This window comes from Larus michahellis, chromosome 10 (genome assembly GCF_964199755.1).
Source record: "Larus michahellis chromosome 10, bLarMic1.1, whole genome shotgun sequence".
Lineage (NCBI taxonomy): Eukaryota > Metazoa > Chordata > Aves > Charadriiformes > Laridae > Larus > Larus michahellis.
Genome location: NC_133905.1, coordinates 16,582,215 through 16,605,562, shown reverse-complemented (window position 1 = coordinate 16,605,562; position 23,348 = coordinate 16,582,215). Strand labels below are relative to the sequence as shown.

At 37.7% G+C, this 23,348-nt stretch overlaps 1 protein-coding gene across 11 annotated transcripts in view; it reads left to right on the top strand.

Annotated features, from left to right (window-relative positions):
• Positions 1-23,348, top strand: part of NR2C2 (nuclear receptor subfamily 2 group C member 2) — a 38,713-nt gene that overhangs the window by 6,000 nt on the left and 9,365 nt on the right. For 9 of the 11 annotated variants that reach the window (XM_074602438.1, XM_074602440.1, XM_074602442.1 and 6 more), the window contains 9 exons: positions 8,517-8,627; positions 12,460-12,660; positions 13,831-13,933; positions 14,992-15,171; positions 17,447-17,594; positions 19,251-19,344; positions 19,741-19,874; positions 21,548-21,725; positions 22,732-22,853. In XM_074602438.1, the coding sequence (XP_074458539.1) occupies positions 8,517-8,627; positions 12,460-12,660; positions 13,831-13,933; positions 14,992-15,171; positions 17,447-17,594; positions 19,251-19,344; positions 19,741-19,874; positions 21,548-21,725; positions 22,732-22,853 (1,271 nt within the window). Of the gene's footprint in view, positions 1-5,085; positions 5,282-8,516; positions 8,628-12,459; positions 12,661-13,830; positions 13,934-14,991; positions 15,172-17,446; positions 17,595-19,250; positions 19,345-19,740; positions 19,875-21,547; positions 21,726-22,731; positions 22,854-23,348 lie in introns of those variants that run through there. The other 2 variants (XM_074602443.1, XM_074602447.1) reach the window with 1 other exon arrangement.

The following is a 23,348-nucleotide window of genomic DNA, read 5'->3' as shown; positions in this document are numbered from 1 at the left end:
AGCTAGAGGATTCAGAGGGAGTTTCAGCAATTCCTCGTCATCCTGAGTAGCTTTTGAAAAAATACTTTAGCTTTAATACAAAAACAAGTAATGCTGCTTACTGTCACTGTGCAATATATCAGTGGCCCAGGTTCAGTCCCAGCACCAACTTAGATTTGATTTGCGTATTGTTTAAGGAAAACATATTTTGTTATGAAGTGGAGATGTATTCCCAGTGCAGTGCCTTAGTTTTTAATGTACCGTTTTCAAACAGAACTGTCACAGTGGGGAGGAGTAAGGGCGGTTTCCTCTTTCAACGTCAGCTCTGATGAGACCAGGAACAACTTTTAGTAGTTGCTAAAACTGTCCCAGCTCCGTGACAGCCACAAACTATTCCCAATGCATCCTTTTTCTCTGGCAGAGGCTAGAGAGGGGGAGAGTCACAGATGACGACTATCGAGCCCTGTGCTTACTGGGATCTCATTTACACCAGCTGGATTGCTGGAGGATTTCAGTTGCTTTCAGTTCCCTCAGTGCCCTGATAAGAACTCATCAAAACCTTCGGCCTTTCTGAAAGTTTGTTTTGCCATGGGACTGAAAAACTAATGGATATCTTTGTCACATAGGGTATTTTCTTGACCCTCTTCAGATCTCTCTGACGCGTTACATCGACGGCAGTTCAGCAATTTAGGTTTAAGTCCAGGTGAAGCACGGAGTGCTGAAAAAGGAGAGTAGAAACACTGCTGTTCTGATGGAACAAGTTTTTTTGCTTTGTCATAAGAATTAGTAAAGTATAAAATAAGGCCATTTATGTTTAATATTTTATTATTATAAATAGCTATTTTCTCATTCCTGGATCAATTTTCAAGGTGGAGTTTTGATGCTGAGTCTTCTCAAACAATTTTTAGTTCAAATACAAATTTTCTTAAGTTACTGTTAATTGCATAACACTTAGACATACCATCAGCCTGAGAGCTATCTCACACAAAGAGCCTATTGGAGTAATGAGATCCTACATGGCTTACGCAGCTTGGCAGCCTCTGAATTCAAGAATGTTACCAGATGTGGCATACCTGCTGGTGTCATGTAGGTATTGGGGTGTTAATGTAAGACGTAGTTTGAGATTTGTTAGGATGCAGATATGCCAAGATTTGCAGCTTCTCCACTTCGTATGTCTTCGTTGTTCGTTGCCTTCGTATGTCTCATACAAGGTCTTGCACCAGCATCCCGTTAGGGCAATTAAAATACAGATGAGCTTTTCCTGGTGGATCTGAATTTTATCTGCCATTCTACAAAGGACCCGCGTGGTCAGGACAGTTAATTCCAAAGAGTATCACTGAAACCTTTTTTACATATATCTTACATCTGTAAAATAAATATATTTGGACGTTTCCAAGAAATACACCATTTTTCTTAAAAGCCTGTTATTAATTTAATAACTAAAGAAGTTCACTAGGGAAAAATATCTATAGAAAGGTAAGTCGATTTGATTTGAGATGTAGCACTTCTTGTAGCGTAGAACTTGGTACGGTATTTTTCATTTAAATTCTTTAACTGTTTCATGAGAGAGCTTCTAAAAAATAGAATCATAGAATTGCTGAGGTTGGAAGGGACCTTTAAGATCATCAAGTACAACCTTTAACCTACCCTGACAAAAGCCACTTCTAAACCATGTCCCTAAGTGCCCCATCTACCATTTTTTTAAACACCTCCAGGGATGGTGAATCCACCACCTCCCTGGGCAGCCTATTCCAATGTTTAATAACCCTTTCAGTGAAAAAATGTCTCCTAATATCCAATCTAAACCTCCCCTGACGTAACTTGAACCCGTTTCCCCTCGTCCTATCACTTGTCACCAGGGAGAAGAGGTCAGCCCCCATCTCTCTACAGCCTCCTTTCAGGTAGTTGTAGAGGGTGATAAGGTCTCCCCTCAGCCTCCTCTTCTCCAGGCTAAACAACCCCAGCTCCCTCAGTCGTTCTTCATAAGGTTTGTCCTCCAGGCCCCTCACCAGCTTTGTAGCCCTTCTCTGGACACGCTCCAACACCTCAATGTCCCTCTTGTAGCGAGGGGCCCAAAACTGAACGCAGTACTCGAGGTGGGGCCTCACCAGTGCCGAGTACAGGGGGATGATCACTTCCCTAGTCCGGCTCACCACACTGTTCCTGATACAGGCTAGGATGCTGTTGGCCTTCTTGGCCACCTGGGCACACTGCTGGCTCATATTCAGCCGGCTGTCAACCAACACCCCCAGGTCCTTTTCTGCTGGGCTGCTTTCAAGCCATTCTGCCCCAATCCTGTAGCGCTGCATGGGGTTGTTGTGACCCAAGTGCAGGACCCGGCACTTGGCCTTGTTGAACCTCATACCATTGGTCTCAGCCCATCGGTCCAGCCTGTCCAGATCCCTCTGCAGAGCCAACCTACCCTCAAGCAGATCAACACGCCCACCCAGTTTAGTGTCATCTGCGAACTTACTGAGGGTGCATTCGGTCCCTTCATCCAGATCATTGATAAAGATATTAAAGAGAACCGGCCCCAGCACCGAGCCCTGGGGGACACCACTTGTGACCGGACACCAACTGGATTTAACTCCATTTACCACCACTCTCTGGGCACAGCCCAGAGAGCCAATTTTTTAAACAATTTAAATTCCTGGGTGTAGTTGAACATATTTGGTCTGTGATTGCCTAACTGTGCCTTACTTTAATATCTACTCTCTTTTCTGTAATATTGATAATACCTCTGAGATTGGTTTACACTTAGTGAGAACTGACCAGTGTATTCAAGCCATACAATTACTTTGGCTTTTAGTGGCGTGAGTGTAGGCAATGTTCTGCTTAAGTTAGAGAAGCTTAGAGGCTTTAAAAATTCCTCCCTTATGTGGCCAATTGATTATTCCTTAAATGTATTTCTCACATACTGCTTTCATAATCAATGTGGTAGTGGAAAAATAAGCTATAGAAAGTATTGAAAATTTGGTTAGTGAGTTCAGAAATGTATTAGATATATACATATGCTAACACAAATACACCTATACACATAGATTTATAGGTACGCTATGGGCAAGTCAGTTTAGTAAATTAGTATGCAGTTTGACTATATGGCTATGAAGAAACCTTGTTTATTTCAAAGGAAAAAAATAGTGAAATCTGTAGAGCAGCTTAGCTTCAAACCACCAATTTTTTTATATATATATTTTATATATACCTATATATCAGAAATTTAATATAATATGATTGCAACTAGAATGTAGAATTAAAGTGGACTACTTTACTGAAAAAAATAGGAAAAAAGTATAAATACACAATTTTATAGAAACACATTTTTTATGTGTATAAAATGACAAAATGGTGAATAAATGAAGCGGAAGAAGCCAAACTTATGTGAAGTTAAGACGCCCTCTGTTATATTACACACAATATATCCACTCTTGCAAGCATTATTCTATAAGAATGTCACTTGAAATGTTAGAAACTCTAATGTTATAAAATACTAATTCTGCTTCACTATGGGTGTTTATTACGGTAACGTAGTTGATGTCCTATAAAAATAAGAGTGAAAGCCTTTGTTGCTGTAATATTTCTGTAACATACAGCGCTTGAGAAAGTTCCATCAAAAAAACCAAATTACATGGCCCTAAAAATCTAACAGTACTCTTAGTTAAAGGTGCATTTCGTGTATTTCACATTTCTTGCTCAAGTCTTTGAGATTTTTGTGGGTGAGTTAGGCAGTTGTGACAAAGCTGTTAATTACATTAGTAGTTACTAATGTAGTACTAACTACTACTAATGCAGTACTAACTATATTGGTATGGTATAGTTGATAGGTTTTGTATTTTATTTCAAATTTCATTTACTTTGCTAACTTGTCTTTTAATTCAGAAAACAAGCAACTTTTAGTGGGTTTTTTCTCACTATGTGTTTTTTATATCACTTTGGCTTAAGTGTTACAAGGATTCTGCCTTCTCTTTGCATAACAGCTATTCCAAACTTCAGAGTTGGGAAGTCTGCTTCTGAACAGACAGTTATGTAGTGATAAAGCGTTATGGTCACGATTTGGTTTTTGTCCCAGGAAAGACAGCTGCTAATCAGGTGTCATAAGCGTCTTTCCTGAATTAATTGGACAAATGAAAGCCTGGAGTAACAAGGTTATTGAACGTGGTGTCAGGTAATAAGCGCAAGGAAAATCCAACTAAAATTTTATTGGGTTTTCTCACATGTTTTGGGTATAATACTTTTCCCCCACACTAGATCACAATTAGTTGACCTTACATTTATGTTGCACCCATGCTGTAAATACACTCCTATAGTAATTGTTCATAGATATTATTTTTAGAGAGTTGTACAATAGATAATTGTGTTTGCTATCAAGTAAAGAGCCTAATTTCAACAGTGAGCACATTCCTGTGCTAAGATTAGGAGTCCTTGAAGTTAAAAGACACCTGGGTCATGCATTTGTTGCATAAGGCTTTGTAGTAGAAGTCCAGTGCATTCACGTTTACTGTCATAAAATTTGTCAAGTACATGGTCATTTTTGCCAAAACTTCACGTACCATAACTTTAACAAATTTCACTTTCTAAGAATTTAAAAATATTTTCTTTCTTTACCCATCTGTCAGCTCTCACTGCAGCCTCATATGAATGTTTTGTTACAGAGTTTAGACTAATTAAACACATGTGTGTCATGATCTTATTGTATGAATTCTTAAGTGTATTAAGACTGATTGTGCTACTTCGTATTTGAGGGCCCTGGACTAGTTTAGAAAGGCCTGTGTTCCTTTAAATACATTAGCTTAATGAACTTTAAGGCTAAAGATGCTCCACAGGGAATGTTGTGGATCTTCTTTTAATTTTGCTGATTTGAAAATAATTCAAGATACAGGTAAACTCTTTTCTCAGCTGTCATTTTGCTGTTTTACGGCTCACAGAGAGCGAGCAGGTTGAGGGGCTTGAGAACAGGGAGAGGGGGAAGCTTGGTAACCTGGGACTCTCTTCCCCAGATGAAATTAATCTTACTATTAGAGAAACTCCTTCAGCAGCTGGCAAAACAGCAGGAACACGTCGATTCTGCTTCCTTGGTTACAGGGAACGATAGTGCACTTGACCTTCAGAGGAACAGGGTCACAGAGAGGGCATTTTAAAACAATACTAGCTGCTTTCTGTGATTGGAAACCTCAGTAATGGAGACTGGATGAAAACACCTGTGATCTGACTAAAAGTGACCTTCACATTTGTCCTGGATTGTTTTGCCCTAGAGGTTTGCTGAGGAAAAATGTAAATAAGGCTGCAGGAAGAATTTGACACTGTAAGTACTAGAGTCTGTACAGTGTACAGCTAGGGAGTGCCAGCAAGAAAACAGTACTAAGTGTATTAAAGTAGATTATTTTTCCCTTGTCTCTTAAAATAAGTGTATTTGATCTGTTTTGTATAGGGAAATTAGGGGGGTTTGAGCTATATTTTACATCATATGTATTATTTTCTGACTATGTCCAAGTCGCAGTGTTAGTGGTTACTTTTAAATGATGTTGATTGAGCCTCTGTAAAATGTGGTGTGCTGAAGTTTTCTATGATATACGGCCTACTTTATTTCTTTCCTCCTGTCTTGAGGGTGAAGTCTCATTTGAGACTCTTTCCAGTCTTAAAGAAATCCAAGTGTATTTAATTTTTTAAAATATATTTTAGAATTAGAGAAACGTACCACCATTGACTTTAGGGGACTAGGTTTTTGCATGTACAGCTTCCAAAGCAGTTGCTTTAAACGTGATGCAGGTTTCATGGTGTCATGTTTCTTCTGAACAACAGATTAGAATACTTCAATGTTATGTTTAATCCTCTAAGTAAACCTAATAAAGTGCTAAACTGTACTGTCTTCCTCATACGAGTTCTTACAAGCCATTTGTTTGCAGAATACTTTGGTGCAATTTATTTGTGAGTCTAATTAACAATAGCTTAATTTTTCCTATAGTACTTACATAAGCTGTCCGAAGTTAAACATGTAAATCTCTGATAGAACTTTTTGTAGTGTTGCATGTTCTTGGACAACTATCCCTTTTTCCTTTTTTTTTTTTTTTTTTTTAAATATTTTTTCTTAAGTCAAATTTGGTGCAATTGACTGGGTAGGACCATAATGAAGCATCACATATTTATCCGTTCTGATCCTTTGTAGGTGGGTGACAACGCTCAAAATTTAGAAATTTAGCTGTCAAACAAGAGGACCAATTTTTCTTTTTTCCTTACTCTTGTAAATTGTGTATTTCAAAAAATATATTCCCTTTTTGCATTTGATTTATTTAGCACGGTTGTTGTTCTGCTGTCAACCAACGGCATGTGTATTCAGTCTGGAAAATGAACTTGAGATTTTTAGTACTAGTCAGAAATTCTTACTCCACTGTTCTTCCACTGAGTATTACGTAGGCAAGCCTGAAAAGAAGGCAAATTTTTGCATTTCAGGGCCCTCCACTATACTGAGTATGTATGCATGTTAATATAAGAGTATAAAAATAAATGATATGTGCACACTGAAGCATTTATTGGTATTAGACAAATTTTTCTCCATTGGTGCACCATATCTTCTCGGCCAAGAGAAGACTAAAATATTATCTCTTTTCAGTTTAATAAGTATATGTTCTTGAATATTTAAACATGAAAATGACATCAGTATATAATGGCAGCTGGTGTCAAACTTACCCAACTTTATAAGAACTCACTGTTAGACTTAACTTGAGCCATGTCACGGACAAGTAACTTGTAAAATGCTCCACGAAAACAGAGCTTTCCTAATGAGTACAGCACAGATAAGCATATGTAACTTTTTTCTTTCCCTCTACTCTGTTGAAAACAAACAAACAAAAAGAGATCTGTAACTAACTATGTTCTAATTTTTCAAGAACTTACAGGATAATTTCAGTACACCTTGGTTTGGTTTTGTTTGGTTAAGCCCAATTTTTTGCTTGGTCAGTTTCCTAACTAAGAATGGCAAAGGCATGTACCAAGAATGAAAAAAATACATCTAGACATCCACATGCGCAGATTCCTCTCTGTGTTAGAGACTGATATAATAGCTTCAGCTCATGCTTATATCTGGGAAAAAAAAAACCCAATAATACTAAACAAGGTATTTTTTTATGAGCATCTGTATATCCTAAGCTTAATAAAAATGGGATTGGATGGCTGTGGGGAGTGGCAAGCAGTACCTTTCTACCTGTGAGCTGACTCTAAGGACTAGAAAGAAGTGCTTTGTCTATATTACATTAACAATTATTAAGAAGGAGCAATTAGTACTAACAGTTGCATCAATAAATCTGAGGATTAACAAGCCCAAAGTCCAAATATGTACAACTGCAGAATTGTGTGTGTAAATGTACATTGCCAATGCCACATCCCTTCTGTAAACAGAAGATAAAGGCTGTCGTGCCAATGTTGTCTTGCATGTTTAATTTAACATTTAACAGTTTTGCTCTGAAAATAGCTATGCAAGGGGTGTTTTTCAAACCTTTTCTAGGTATTCAGACCTAGATTTGCATTATAGTTTGGTGCTGTAGAAAGATAAAAAATAAACCAAGAAACAATAATGTTCAGTTGTAATGCCAAATTTAATCTTGGTCATGCTGGTGAGATCCTCACTAGAATAAAAAAAAATTAACCACATACCCCTGAATACATGCTAAATATATTGATGATCTATTGGAGTATAGATTCCAGAAAGACAGAAATTGGGGGACGATAGAAACGGGGAGAGGATAAGAGCACACTGAACAACTGGAATTCTGATTTACTCTGCTGTCTCAAACACAGATATCCAGATAACCAGCCATCTTAATTTTAAGTTTTTACCTTAAAAGTATTGGATAGTTAAAATTGTTCTTACTTCTACTTGAAAAATGAAACCGCTGTTTTCTTCAAGTGAACTGTATAGACACCACGCTTTCAGAAGGCTTCAGAGATGAAATAAGGTCGGAGACATTACATTAAAGGACGGTTTGGTCAGAGAGGAGTTCTGTGCCCTCTTCCAGCAGATTCCATATGTCTTTTGTCCCATATATGTTCTTGGGGTTGAGGATATTTTTATTTAAGGGCGTAGAGAAAGCTTTTCTAAATTTGTGCTAGCTGAAAATTTAAAAAATAGATCATAAAATACTTTAGAATTATTAAAAGGTGAAATATCTAACATTCTACATTATTGTCTATACAGTGCATTTTGTTTTTACAGAAGCAAAAAATGAGGCAAATATATAATTGAAAGTTGGAGAAAGTATTCAGTAAGCTAAAGGATCACATAGTAATTATCCAGTGATTTTGTTTTTTTGGAGGGGCAGGGGTGGTTTGTGGTTTTGGCCATCTATCAAATTCCTTCTGTTCCCCAAAAAATCCAATATTCTGATAATCCCTTGGCAGCAAATCCAAGTTGGTTTAATGACTGTAACCTTTCCAGTAAATTTAGATTTCATGATATAGGGCCATCTGATCTTTAATAAATATATGTGCTTTTAAAAGTGTTCAGTACTGTCACAGTAAATTAAACTTCTGTATGTTATTTACAGGTGCAGACTGTTCAGACTTCAATATCTGAATCTCCAGTGATGACCAGCCCTTCCCAGCGTATCCAGATAATTTCGACAGACTCCTCTGTAGCTTCACCACAACGCATTCAGGTAAAAATCCATTGATTAAGTAACTAACTATTACATCTCTTTTTTTTTTTTTTTTTTCTTTTCTTTTCTTCCTCCTCCCACCTAGGTTTATACAAAAGCACGTTAAGTCTATGGAAGACTTCGTTAAATTTTGTAAGAACAGATCATTTTTAGGGCAAACTAAAATTGTATTTCTCCCTCAGCATGTATTTGGGGATGACTAGTTGTCTGTATATAATAATTGTATTGATTAAATAGTTGTTGAGGAGTATTTGCAGAGGTTAAACTTAGCCTGTGCATACAAATCTCCTGAGCTCTAGCCATAGCAGGTGGGCAGACATTGTCAACAGAACACCTAAGATCATCTCCAAGGGCATTCCCCTCTCTCTCTCTGCCATATTTAGGAGCCACTGGGAGACTAGCCTATTTGGGATAAAGTTAGCTTTTGGGAGTGCTGCGCAGTGGGTTGTTGTTACTGATAGATAATAGGAAGATACCATTAAAGTATCAGGACGTATGCAGTGACAAATGATGTAATTGTTAAGTATGAATGTTACTAGAGTGTTGCAGTACTGTAATACTGAGCTTTTGCCCTCCTTGACCTTGTTGTGTGCAAGTACAATACTCGCAAGTCCTTCTGCTAGAGGTGGTGCTGCAGAGGAGGATCTTGTGCTCCAGGGCATTCGGGACAGTCCTGGCAACGCAGGCTCTGTCACAGGATGGACTCTCTTTGGGATATGTCTTGATCAGGGTGGATGGGTACTGCCCCTATGAACAGCCCTGAAAACGCTTTTTAAATGGTTTTGACATTGTCATTATACTTTCTATACACGATACAATTTTTTCTGTAATGTTATTGCAGCATGTATAATGACATACATCATTAGTTTTTTGTAATGAACCTAAATATCATTCACTTCTTATCCAGCCTATTTTTTTTTGTCTTAGTTATTTATCAGTGCTTATATCTGATCCATGAAAAATTAAAAGGTGTCTATGATTCTTCTTTATAGACATCACCAAGGAGATGTTCTTCAGTTATCAACAATATTTAGCTATGTATTTTATCTAAGATGTTATTCCTTAAATTTATCAACAAAAGGTGGAATTGGGCAGCCTTTTTGTTTCACATGCTGATTCTCAAGATTCTGTTATGATGGAATCTATTTTTGATACAGTTGTCTGGTAACAGAATCTCTGTTTTGTCTGGTAGAGTAACCGTATCAATATGTATCAATATTTCATTGCGAGGTAGATGTTGTCACAACATGTATAACTGAAGCATAATGAAAATTCATCATTCATAAGGTAGGTATTTACATTGCAACTTTTGTTCAATTCTGCAAAATAATCTACCTCCTTACATCACTGATATTTCTGAAAAAAACCCTGTGACTCCATGATGAAGGTGAATACTAGGATGAGAAAAGAGTATTACTGCTTCCTCAAAACAAATAAAAGCAATATCGTAGTGGTGTCAGTCATAATCCAAGATTAGATATCACCGCAAATTGTCCCATTGGTTAAGATCTATGTGAAAATGATGAAGGCTGAAGAAATCTCATCAGCGAAAATTCTGGGAGCTTAACAACGGTTTTACAACAATGGGACTGAGGGGTAATGGTTGTCCTTTAACGTTTGAGCTTCTTTGGAGCTTTATGTTTGTAGATTCCATATACTTATGCACTGAAACGTTTATGAACACGAGACCTAAAGTGGTTTATTCTGTTCTGTAAATATAAGAATCTAAAGAGTCCCAGAAAAGGTCTGTCTTGTCCAAAATTCAATAGTAGGCTGGCTTCATCCCCAGCTTTGAGTACCATTTTTTTGTGCAGGTTTCTTTAGGTTTATAATCACAAAATGTGAGATGAGTCTTTCCAGAAGAGTTTCTGTAATCTAGAAAAATCATCAGCTCTCTAATTCAGCTCCTGCCTTGGGTAGTTCCAATGCCTTTTTAAGGCATTATAGCTTAGTAAAACTGTTAGTGTAGTCTTAGTATTATACTATTACTTTCTGTAAGACATTGCACAAAAAAGACACAACAACTAGATAAAATGTCTAGGTAATCAAAATTAGGGAAATAAATACACTGTTTTGTGTTTTCAGTAGTAGTTTTAACTCTGACATTAAGCCAAATACAGAAATACAGAAATTAATTATATCAAAATAGCTTTCATAGTCAGGTATATACAAAATGAATACAAATCTCAAGAATGTACTGCTATGCTTTTTTTGTCAGCTGGAGTAATTTTTAATTTAATGTTTTTATAAATGATCTGGAGGTAGGAGTTGAATGTACATTAAGTAAGTTTGCTGGTGACGCTAGATTAGGAGGAGCTGTGGACTCCCTCAAGAATGGGGAAAGCTTTACAGAGAGATCTGGATAGACTCGAGAGCTGGGCAATCACCAGCTGTATGAAATTTAACAAGAGCACTGGATTCTGCACCTGGGACAGGGCAGTCCTGGTTATATGCACAAGTTGGGGCACAAGAGCCTGGAGAGTGGCCCTGTGGAAAGAGATTTGGGGGTTCGGGTTTGTGGCAAGTTGAATAGGAGTCAACAGCGTGCCCTGGCAGCCAAAGGGGTCAACCATGTCCTGGGGTGCATCAAGCACAGCATTGCAAGCTGGTTGAGAGAGGAGATCGACACTGCACTGGTGTGGCCCACCTGGAGTACTGGGTGCAGTTTTGGGCTCCTCGATATAAAAAGGACAACAGACTATTAGAGTGTGTCCAGAGGAGGGTGACCAACGTGGTGAAGGGTCTCAAGGGCAAGACTTATAAGGAGTGGCTGAGGTCACTTGGTTTGTTCAGCTCGGAGAAGAGAAGGCTGAGGGGTGCCCTCATGGCAGTGGAGGGGGACACGCTGATCACAGAATCACAGAATGGTCACAGTTGGAAGGGATCTTCAGAGATTCCTCCTGTCCAACCCCCCTGCCAAAGCAGGTTCGCCTACAGCTGGTTGCACAGGAATGCATCCAGGCGGGTTTTGAATATCTCCAGAGAAGGAGACTCCACAACCTGTCTGGGCAGCCTGTTCCAGTGCTCTGGCACCCTCAAAGAAGTTTTTCATCATGTTGAGATTTGATTTCCTGTGTTCAAGTTTGTGACCGTTGCTCCTTGCCCTGTTGCTGGGCTGATCTCCTCTCTCTGATGACCAGTGACAGGACACGAGGAAATGGAATGAAGCTGCACCAGGGGGAGTTCAGATTGGACGTTAGGAAAAGGCTCTTCATTGAGAGGGTGGTCGGTTGCTGAGTATGCTCCCCAGGGAAGTGGCCAGAGCACCAAGATTGTCATATGGTTTAGTGTTAGGTAGTCCTGTGAGGAGCAGCGAGTTGGAGATGAACCTTAGGGGTCCCTTACAACTCGAGATCTATGGTTCTATACAATTTCTGTGATGCCGTCTCACTAGGCAGAGTGTACTCTGCATATATACCTGCCCTTTGTCAGCTGCAGTCCTTAACATTACATACATTTTGTGCTTGTTCTGTCTGGGACTTGCTATATCCCACTCCTTTTGAACAGTTAAATGTGATTACAAGATCTACCTGTATCTTTTCATTATTAACAGACTCACACTTTTCACAACCCTGTCTAGTATTTTCCATCTGTGCGGTAGGTATGTAGATACATATATATTATATACATACATATTTGGTTTGATTTTATTGTTTTGCGCTTATGTAGGTAGCTGCAATAACTTCACACCACTGTCATAAATGTACAAATAACAAAATAATAAAGAACAAGTACAATTAGCAGAGAGTATCATATAATTCTGAGACAGAATGAAAGGTTTTAAAATGTAAAGTTTACTGTGGCTCATAAAACTCTTCAATGTGTTTTACAGATTGTGACAGATCAGCAAACAGGTCAAAAAATCCAAATAGTGACAGCAGTAGACTCAGCTGTGTCTCCAAAGCAACAGTTTATTTTAGCCAGTCCAGATGGAACTGGCGCAGGAAAGGTGATATTGGCAGCACCTGAGACGTCTAATGCCAAACAGCTGATCTTTACCACCACGGACAACATTGTGCCAGGCAGAATTCAGGTAAATAGAGTAATTGAGGTAGACCATAGATTTTGGTTTAGAGTTTTTGATTTTTAGATTATTTAAGTCTATAATTGCTTTAAGACAAATTGCAATAGTTTTCTAAAGACTTGGATTGGACCATAGTAATTATAGGCTTCATTACTCAATCATAAATCCTCCTGTCTTCAAGTTCCTCGTGCATTCCATTGCGCTCATTACCCCTTGTTCTGTGTTTTCATTAAAATTCTAAAGACATAAGCAAATACTCAAGATGGTGCTTGTGAGGATTGCCAGGACTTCAGATGGTCCATTCAAGATTCACAGATACACTGAGATAACTCATCTGCGCAAACTTACGTTCACAATGTAGTATCAGGACATTGCAGTAAAAGCTCTTTGGAGCAGAAGCTGTCCTTTGTTATAGTTGTTTGTGGATCTTGAGCATAATCCTGACCAATGGGAGCTTTGCAAACCAAATCATATAAACAATAATCTATATTAAAAAAAAAAAAAAGGTGCCTGGTCCCTATTGCTACTATTACAATAGAGAATATATTACAGAGAGAAGTATCATTCTTACATAAATATTTGAAAAATTGTATTAATAGTCTTCTAAAATGTATTTTACTATGCTAAATGGGTTATCGTATGTTACAGAGGGGTGTTGGGGTTTTTTAATTTTTCTGGGTTAAGTGCTATGTTCTGAACAGAATTTTTGGAATCCAAGGCCTTCAGAAGCTAAACTGTTTCTATAATGGATCTCAGCTTCAGGCTGTCCCCTCTGAACCGTATACCCCTAATTGCTAGAGAAAGTATAGATAGGAACAGCGTCTGAGATGCAACCATCTCTGGCTAAAATATAGCAGCTGCTTGAGAGTAATTGCAAGAAGAGAAGAATACCATTGACTGCACAAGTGAGGAAACTTACTTGTACTGAACAAAGCTAGGAGTTTTATTTTGAATTTGTTTTGCTATGACTGTTTCAACAGTCTCACTGTTGACAGTAAAAACTCCCATTAACTTGTATTTTATACTAGTTAATTTCATTCCACATCATACTTATGCTCAAATTCAGCCACCTCTTCTCAGTTGAGGCACCAGGCTTGTTCTGTAGGCAAAGCTCCTTACTTTCATGTCAGAAGAAAATACTGGCTAATTACCTTGTTTTGTCCTGGAATTTTGTTTTAGATAGTGACAGACTCTGCTTCGGTGGAACGTTTGCTGGGAAAAGCTGATGTTCAGCGGCCCCAGGTAGTAGAATACTGTGTAGTCTGTGGCGATAAAGCATCAGGTAAGGAAGCATAGAAAGCAGTATTCAAGAAACTTGATTGAAAGGATGACTGGGATGAAGGGAGGAGGTTTCATGTATTTTAACCGTGATTTTAGCCATGCTGATGGCAAAAGCAATTGTGTCTAAAATGGAAAAAGATAATGTTATGCTTTGTATCTGTACGCATAGCATAGTTCAACTCTGCTTGGAAGAATATTAGTTTGTACTTAAACTGGAGCGTATGATGATTCAGCGTGTGCTGAAAGAGAAAATAATGATTGAATAGCTACTGGTAACTGAAAGAAGCTATTTGAAGCGTTTAGTCTGGTTCCTCACGGCCATGGGCAACCATGCAATAAACATGTCACCTAGAAAAGTCTACCTGTGCCAGGAAAACACTTCATAGTGCTCTCTAACAAACTTAAAAGGCTTCGCAGTAGATTTTGGTCCTTTGCTATCACAGAAAAAGGCAAGTAGAGATCAAGTGAATCCTCAGTGTTTCAGATCCATGCAGTAACGAGGAGTCTACAAGGTAAAATTTCTACATTAGCCGAGGAAGTGGACTGTGTTTTCATGCTACGTAGAAGACTGTCTCTCTGTCTTGCTTTCTTTTATTTTTTTAAGTGTTAAAATACTGCCAGAATTTATATGTATAGGAATTTTAAATTAAGACAGCATTTCAAATTTTATTGTAAAATTACTCACAATCTGAAATTACTTAAACTCTTAGCCTGTGTGTTCTTTTAATGTATCATATAATCTGTAATAGCAGATAGAATTGCATCTGTACTTGTCTAGAATGGGAACAACCGTTTCACAGGCGTCTCGTTCGGAAATAGGCTTAACCTTCCTCTTTTCTCTCCACTCTCCCAAAGCTACTCTTACCAAAAAACCCTGACAATAGGTAAACAAGAAACATCCCGTAAGACTTTAACAATGCTTTCATGGTCCAAAATGATGGTAAGAATACAAAATAAATTTAAAGCGTAACTTTTACAGTGTTTTACTTGCTTAAGACAAATATTTCTATGCTAAAATGTAAGTAATTTCCATCTGATAACAATATATATGTTTCCTAGGTCGTCACTATGGTGCTGTCAGTTGTGAGGGATGCAAAGGCTTCTTTAAAAGGAGTGTGAGGAAGAATTTGACCTACAGTTGTCGTAGCAACCAGGACTGTATCATCAATAAACACCATCGGAATCGCTGCCAGTTTTGTAGGCTTAAGAAATGTCTAGAGATGGGCATGAAAATGGAATGTGAGTGTTAAGTACCCAATGTGATACCGTGCCTACCAAATAATAAAAATGTGGACTACCACTTTTTAGTGTGTTCTCTCTTTCGGTGTATGCTGCTTGAAGGAAACGGAACTTTCGGCGACCAGCGCATCTAGCCGTACCGTTCTTCCATCACCATTTTATGGTGCAGTAGTGATGTGTTTGGAACCGTGTCTCATACTACTGTAGTCTTTGAGGAGCCTGGTTAGAGCCTCACTTAGAATGCATGTTACAAACACAGTCTATGTTTCTAACACACAATATTTTAACATGGATGAACATAAATTTAATGTTCTGTGTTGATGCATGGATGTTTTTTTCTTAAATTTTTATATTAGTCATTTGTGAGCATCGTATAATGAGGCATTGTATAAACTGTCATACTTTATACAGTATACTTTCATATTTGTATGCAGTGCTTTGTGCAATTCCACTGCTAGCATCCAAACACCTCTTTCAATGTGTTTTGTTTCCAGTGTATAGCACCTCTGCTTCTTCAGTCCAGCACTTTGTGAAGCTTATTATCTGGTTGTTTTGTGGTAAATTTATGGAGAATTTAAGATGAAGCAAGAAATACTTTTCCACTCTGATCTAGGCAGGATCAGTTACAACCAATGAATTCAAGGGAGGCAGAACTTTAAGCTGTAACTAGGAAGATTTTTGTTGTATTTGCCCTCTGGAACTCCAGACCTGTAGTGATGACTGCTGTGTTTTACACACTGTGCTGAGTATAGGGGGAAATGTGTACAAGAGAAATGCTACATTTCCAGAAGCTAAACCTTTCTTATTCCAATACGACTAAGATACATGGTCACTGACTTTACTGGGCATTGCGTCAGGGTTCTGATTAATGTTTATGTATCCATCAAGCCAACAAAATGGATCTACCTCCTTTTAAGCCCCTAAATTCTGCTGACAGTAACAATATTGGCAAAAATAAAATCAGGAACTAAATAACTCTTGCTGGTTATGAGGGCAGAGAGAGACATATCCAGGTATTTTACTGTTACATTCAAAAGGGCTGTAGAGGAGGGTTGAATTTTTTTCTTTGCTTGTTAATAATGTTAATCTTTTCAAGCAGTAACTGCTGTATGATCAACTGGTATAGTGAATAGCACAGAAATGCTGTCTCCATTTCTATTATGCCTTATATTTGCAAAGTATTGTGAGAATTAATACTAGTACAGCACTTTTAAAAATTCATTGTCTTATGATAGAATGGTTAGAGTTGGAAGGGACCTTAAAGATCATCTAGTTGCAACCCCCCTGCCCTGGGCAGGGACACCTCCCACTAGACCAGGCTGCTAAAAGCCCCATCCAGCCTGGCCTTGAACACCTCCAGGGAAGGGATATCCTCATAGTTTTTTGTTCATTTTACTGTCCTCATTTTCGGTGAAGAATGGATGCAGTCAAATGTTATGCCAAGCTATAGAGGACCTTGTAAAGTGTAGCGACTTAAATTCTAGATAACTTGTAGTAATCTGTTTAAAATCATACCTTAATATTACAAAGATGCATTTTCACTTCCTTGAAAATTACAAAGTTACTGTTTCCTAGTATTTTCATTGAAAGATTTACCACACTTGTTTGGCATATTGGAGACTGAGCTTATTATTATCTTCCAGTTATGAAGTAGAAATATTTTAAATTCTGAAAAGGTTACTTTTGGGACACTCGTCCCTAAGGGGGTGGAATGAATGTATGTGAGTGAATTGCATGTCATGCAGAGACTTGTCTCCCAGGGAATTAACCTGGGTCTCTCACGTAGCTTGCCTGTCTTGACTTTTTTTGGGTTAGTTCTGGGTTTGCGTTATTTTGAATCATCCAGAGTATGACGGCATCTGACATTTAGGTATAGCTTTACCTGTAAAAAAAGACAAACAAACCAAACAAAACCCACAAACAAAACCAAAAAACACCAAACAAACAAAACCCTGCCAATTTGAAAACACATTTTGTAGGATGTTCCGTCTTATTAAATGTTAATGAAATAGCAAGCTTTGATTCCAGTTCAGCAAAACTTAAAGCAAAGAATAAATCTGCAACTTTCTTAGTTAAAAAATGTACATAATCACAGCTATAGTAAAAATGGAGCCTGTATTTCTTCAGTCTTCATATTAAATTTCCAGTTTTGCACTGAGCTGATACACGATCATAACAGTGCAAACTGAAGCCCTACTGTGAGAATTTATTTTCTTTTTGTATTTTTCAGTTGAATTATTTTCTTTCAAATCTGCATGTTTCTGTCTTTATGCAGCGGTTCAAAGTGAAAGAAAGCCTTTTGATGTGCAACGTGAAAAACCAACCAACTGTGCAGCTTCCACTGAAAAAATCTATATCAGAAAAGACCTACGAAGCCCTCTAATAGCAACTCCAACGTTTGTGGCAGATAAGGATGGGACGCGGTGAGTACCTCTGTTTAACAGGTCTTGTTTAAGGTTATTTGTCCATATTTGCAGCACGCTTATAATCTTTTTTTCCCCTCTGCTCTAAAGAATTGGACCAATGTCGTGGTTTGAGGCCAGACTGGCCAGTAAGACAAATGACAATTCACAAATAATATGTTTCCATTACCATGGCCAACCTAGATTGTTCTGCTTCTCGTGAAACTTTTTATGTCTGAGTACGGCTGGGTGGTTTCCAGTTCAGAGCTGGCTCTTGTCCAGCCAGGCAAAGCACAGGCAGGGCAAATATGCGATATTCAAGAAAAAAAAGCATGTAGGCTTAGACTGTGACGCGTTCAGGTTAGCACTTCTCTGAAATCAAATCTGCAAATGGCAGACTTGGTCTTTCTTCTCCTAAAGACAGTACTAAAAGAGACTGCAGTGACTGCTGAGTCAGATTCCAAGAGACCGGTTTCAACAGCGGCAAAACAACAGCAACGTCCTTTTACTATATGGAAGATATTCCAGGATGGTTCCTATGCTCTCAGTTGTTTCCTTAGGCAGTGGGTGTGAAAATGCTAGAGCCAAGATTTGCCTTTCTCTAAATAGAATAAAAAAGAGCTCTAGGTTAAATATCACACTTCTAAAACTGTAGATCCAGTTAGTTTGTGAGTGGATAATGGCTACCTAAAGATATTGGATCTCAATATTCATTTTTTTATATATGTATTTAAATTTTTATATATTCTTTGTGGAACAAATGACACTCAGGAAGATTGGGCTGCAGATTTCTTGGAAAATTGTTTTTCAGTGTTCTCATTTGCAAGTCATATTGTTCATAAGCACTGCTCAGACACATTTCCTTCTTTGAGATTTCCTTGAGCTACAGATCTCTTACAGTCCTATAAACAATATTATAGTCATTAAGTGTGACTCTCTGTTATTTATGTAGGATTCAGATTTGCATAATGCATGATAATTTGCTGCCTGTGGTACTTCGCAATGTTAGTTGTTAGCCTCAGAGCCCTTAAACTCTAAATTCCCTGTGGTCTGAACCTGTCATGTGTGCATTTGTATTGGGTTACAGAGATTGCGAGCATTGTGTAAGTAACAAATAAACTTATCCTTGTTGACCGCAAAGACTTCCCACTGTCTCCCTAAATTAGATACAGCAAAAGGAAAGGATGTTTGGTCAAAAAGCAGCAGAAGTAAAGGCAGCAGAGATTTTATGCAGACCTTGATTACATGACTGTTTATGGCATGTAAAATATATTTTCTTGACATAACTTTCTTCCTCAGTGCTGTCCATCGTCTAACTTGTAATGCACAATTACATCCTCCTCCAAAGTCTAATGTGTAACTCTAGAGCTATTAAGTGACTTCTGAGAACAGAAGACAGAATAAACCAGCATGAAAAGCAAATGAGAGGGTATCTATTCGGGAAGTTGTCATTGCTTTTGCACAGGAAAGGAAAATGTATTTTAGTCTTTCTGTCTTTCAAGCTACTTCCTGGAAACTGTTTCAGAAAGACTTAAGTTCTGATTAATAAACTCTGAGCTGCCATAAATTGTTAATTTAAAAATTGGTAATTGCTTTTATTCTGACATAGGTTGTTACCCATTCTTCTGTTTAATGTAAAATACCATTGACTGTCAGATGCCTTATGCTTTTGAACAGATCGGCAGGTCTTCTTGATCCAGGAATGCTTGTGAATATTCAGCAGCCTTTGATCAGGGATGATGGTACAGTCCTCCTAGCTGCTGATTCCAAGGTATTCTTTCAGTTAAGTTCTGAACATATATATTTATTTGTTCAGATTATTTTAGTTATGTACATGGACACAAATAATTCTTCCTCTTGAAAAGATAAGGTTGGGTTAAGTCTGAAGATCTTTATGAATGAAGAGGAACATGATTTCTTTTCGTGGGCATATTTCTGCAAAAGGTCAGCCACAGGCATTTCCCCACGTGGTATGTCAGGTGGGGATAGGGTTGCTGATTACAAGAGGGTTTAAAGATCATTGTGAGCTATTGTTCTTCCTGTAGGTGTTCAGGAGGAAGAAGGTGGTACATAACGGAAAAAGAACACAAAGATTAAAAATGGGAAAAACCTATGTATGATACGTCACCTATTATTTTGATCTACTAATATGGTTCTTCCTTTTTAGGCTGAAACAAGCCAGGGTGCTTTAGGAACACTAGCAAATGTTGTAACTTCTCTTGCTAATCTCAGTGAGTCACTAAATAATGGAGATACTTCTGAAGTTCAACAAGAAGAGCAATCCGCAAGTGAGATTACACGGTATGCCTTTATATTTGCATTTTATTTAGCAATTTGTATTCTTTATGGTATATACTTACACTCATTCATTGGAGTAACTTGGCATTGTGACACCACGTGCAGTAGAGATTGCCCCCTACTTTGAAACACGGTAACAGTTCTCTAGAAATCCAGGTTTGGCCGTTGTCCTCTTGTGAAGAATGGTGTCCTGCATTTTAGATGTAGTGTTCTGAAGCTAGACCAGATTTCATACCCAGTAAAATAATAAATGACTAGTTTGTCACCTTGAGAGACTCTGAGAATAGCAACACTTTGGTAGTTTTATTTGATAGGCTTGTTACATGGACGTGCATTGCTCATGCCCTTAACCCTGCTCTTCAGGGGTGTTGTGGTTAAGGCAGCCGGCAGCTGAACACCACCCAGCCCTTCGCTCACTGCCCCTGAGCTGGGATGGGGGAGAGAATAGGGAAAAAAAATGCCGTAATACCTGCTGGTAATCTGAGGAACATATAGTTACTAAGATTCATGAACTTTTTTAATGTTTAGAAAGGATTTGAAGTCTTTATCTTTATTAATGAGAGAACTGGGAATCTTAAAGTTTCCAGCAGAGCTTGAGATTTTTGTGCGTGGGGTTTTTGTTTGGGGATTTTTCAGGGGGAGTGGGGGGTGGTCAAAGGACAACAGAAATTAGCATTATAGTGAAATAAGAAAAATACTTGTCCTCAAAACTGTCCATTGTTTCTCAAGTAGAAGATTTTTAAGAGGAGCTTAACTTCAGGGTCTTAAGGCTTTTATTTAAACTCTTCAAGTGAGTGAACTGATATTTAAAAATACTTGACACTGCAACTTTGACTTATGTCAACCTTGTACTCTTTCTTTAAAACAGAAAAAAAATTCAACACCTGCCCCCACCCCAACTTCTTGACAAAAATATGGGCAAAACAGCACTACACCATAATACTGTCCACTGGTATGAAACTGGAGCACAAAATCCTTCTTTAAATTTAAGCTCTGTTCTCATATGAAGGGAATTTACACTGCCTTATTTCAACAATGGCTTAGCTACAGCTTGAGTATAGAGGAGTCCAGGGACCAGTCTCTTGTTACTGTCATAAGGTTTGTAAGGCTCTGTCTATATTGTGAGATCAGGAGTGTCTGGCCGTATCTCAGCTTAAGGGAAAGGAAATTCAGGCACATTGTCTAGAAGAGAATCACGCTATTCTCCACTGTTCCAAGAAATTGGACATCAAGTACAGGGACGGCAGGGTGCTCCTCAGGGTGCATCTGGCCTGTAATCCTCACATGATCTCTTAAATGTTCCAAGGTGAGAAGGAGGGGATAGTGAATGGTAAGTGTAGGATACCCCTTTGCTAGTACAAATACTAGCATAAAACTATTAGAGCAGGATTTACAGTAGTAGAAAGTTCCCCTCTTACAGGTGAGATCTTTTACCAGCGATATGTGGGCAGATCTGTTCCTTCTATTAATGTCCAAACAGTACAGAGGGGCCAAGTTGTAATGAAAAGTCTGACCTCGTGTCTTAGCGTAAACAGATCCTGTATATGTTACCTCTAAGTGGAAATGCTTTATAGTGTTTAATTTGACCACTACTCTGATTTATTTTTTTTAAGATGTAAGGAAGCACTCTTTCATTGTTTATTACTCTTTTTTTTTTTTTTTTTTTTTTTTTCCAGGGCATTCGATACTTTGGCTAAAGCACTTAATACCACAGATGGTACAGCAGCTCATAACTTGGCAGATGGGATGGATCCTACAGGAGGAGGGAATATTCATGTAATTAGTAGAGATCAGTCAACACCAATTATTGAAGTGGAAGGACCCCTACTTACAGATACACATGTCACATTTAAGGTATGTGCTTCTTTAAATGTCTTACTAAACAAACTAACACTAAAGACATAACCCAAAATTAGTTTACGATGTTTTCTTTATTCTTATATTTAATTTTGGCAATACAGTCTAGGATAACATCTGCTGTTACAAAGCTTCTAATACAATTTTCACCTTCCACGTGCTGTATCTAAAGAGTATAGGCATTATTTCATAAGACCTTTTCATAGACAGAAGGATCCTTTAAAATTTATTTCATTGATAATCACTTTCCATATCATCCATATAGTATGATGTCATGATTAATTAATTTATAATTCTACATAGTGTAAAACTTTCATCTAAAAGGCTCCTTCAATAAAGAGAGGTTACAGTGCCGCCTTAGATGCTTACGGTTAAACCACTGAAAAAAGGTCTTGCATTTTGGAGATGCTTCAGCTTCAATTGAATACAAACACACACATGTCGATAAACAGCGTGTGAGAAACAATAAGGCTGTTCATCTTGCTGTAATCAAATTGCCAAAAAATACAAAGATCATTACTGAAATAAGTAATACTTAATGAAGTCAAACTTTTATCATAACCTGCTTATTCCCACTAATGGTGTTTTGTGACTGTAGAGTCCTATTACGTGACTTTCCCATTTTAAATCTTTAGATTTTGTTTCTTTTTAAAAAGTTTTAAAAGATCTTCTATAGCACTGTCATGCTAGCCAACACTCCACAGAGCAATTAAATCTATAGATTTAATTATTATTAAATGAATGTTAAAACATTTTAAAAGGAAACATTTGAGCTCTCTCCCACATAATTTCTTGTCTCTTATTCCCATTTTGCATTCCTTGCCAATTGCAATGAGTTATTTAGTACAGTTTTCCTTTGACAATTCCTGGTCACACAGTTGTTTATGACAGACTGTAAGAGTAGTTTCAGTGTTTTTGCTGGTTATTTCATGGATAATAAAAATTGGTTTGTTTGAACTGCATATATTGTACCGTACCCTTTTTTTTTTTTTTCTTTTTGTAGCTGACCATGCCCAGTCCAATGCCAGAGTACCTTAATGTTCACTACATCTGTGAGTCAGCATCACGACTACTTTTCCTCTCTATGCACTGGGCTAGGTCCATACCTGCATTTCAAGCTCTTGGGTAAATGCGCATATCCTGTTTGAACAGTTTGCTTTCTAATGAATTTAAACACTGATCTGAACACTTTTCAGCTATTTTCAATTTTTATGTTATCATATTGTTTATTTTTTTTAATGAATTCTTTAAAATGTGTGAAGACTATGCAATATTCTCCTTCTTGAGGAATAAAATAGAAGATGGCAGAGGAGGGGATAACTACAATATCTGATGTTACTGCGGCTACAGAAGCTAAAGCCAAATCAAAAGCGAGCATTTAATTTGTAGAAATATATCTTGGTAAAGAACTGGTGAGCACCATTTTACAAATAACCTGAAATGGTTTCCTGTAGTCGACCTATCACTTTTTGCTTTTTGATATACTTGTAATATGCTAATACATGCCTCTTAGTAAAGTGGTTTGCAATACATTAATCCTTATTATTAATTGTTATAATTAACATAATTACGCATAGGATAATACCAACCTGATAGGAAAGCCACCTACAGTTGTTTGAT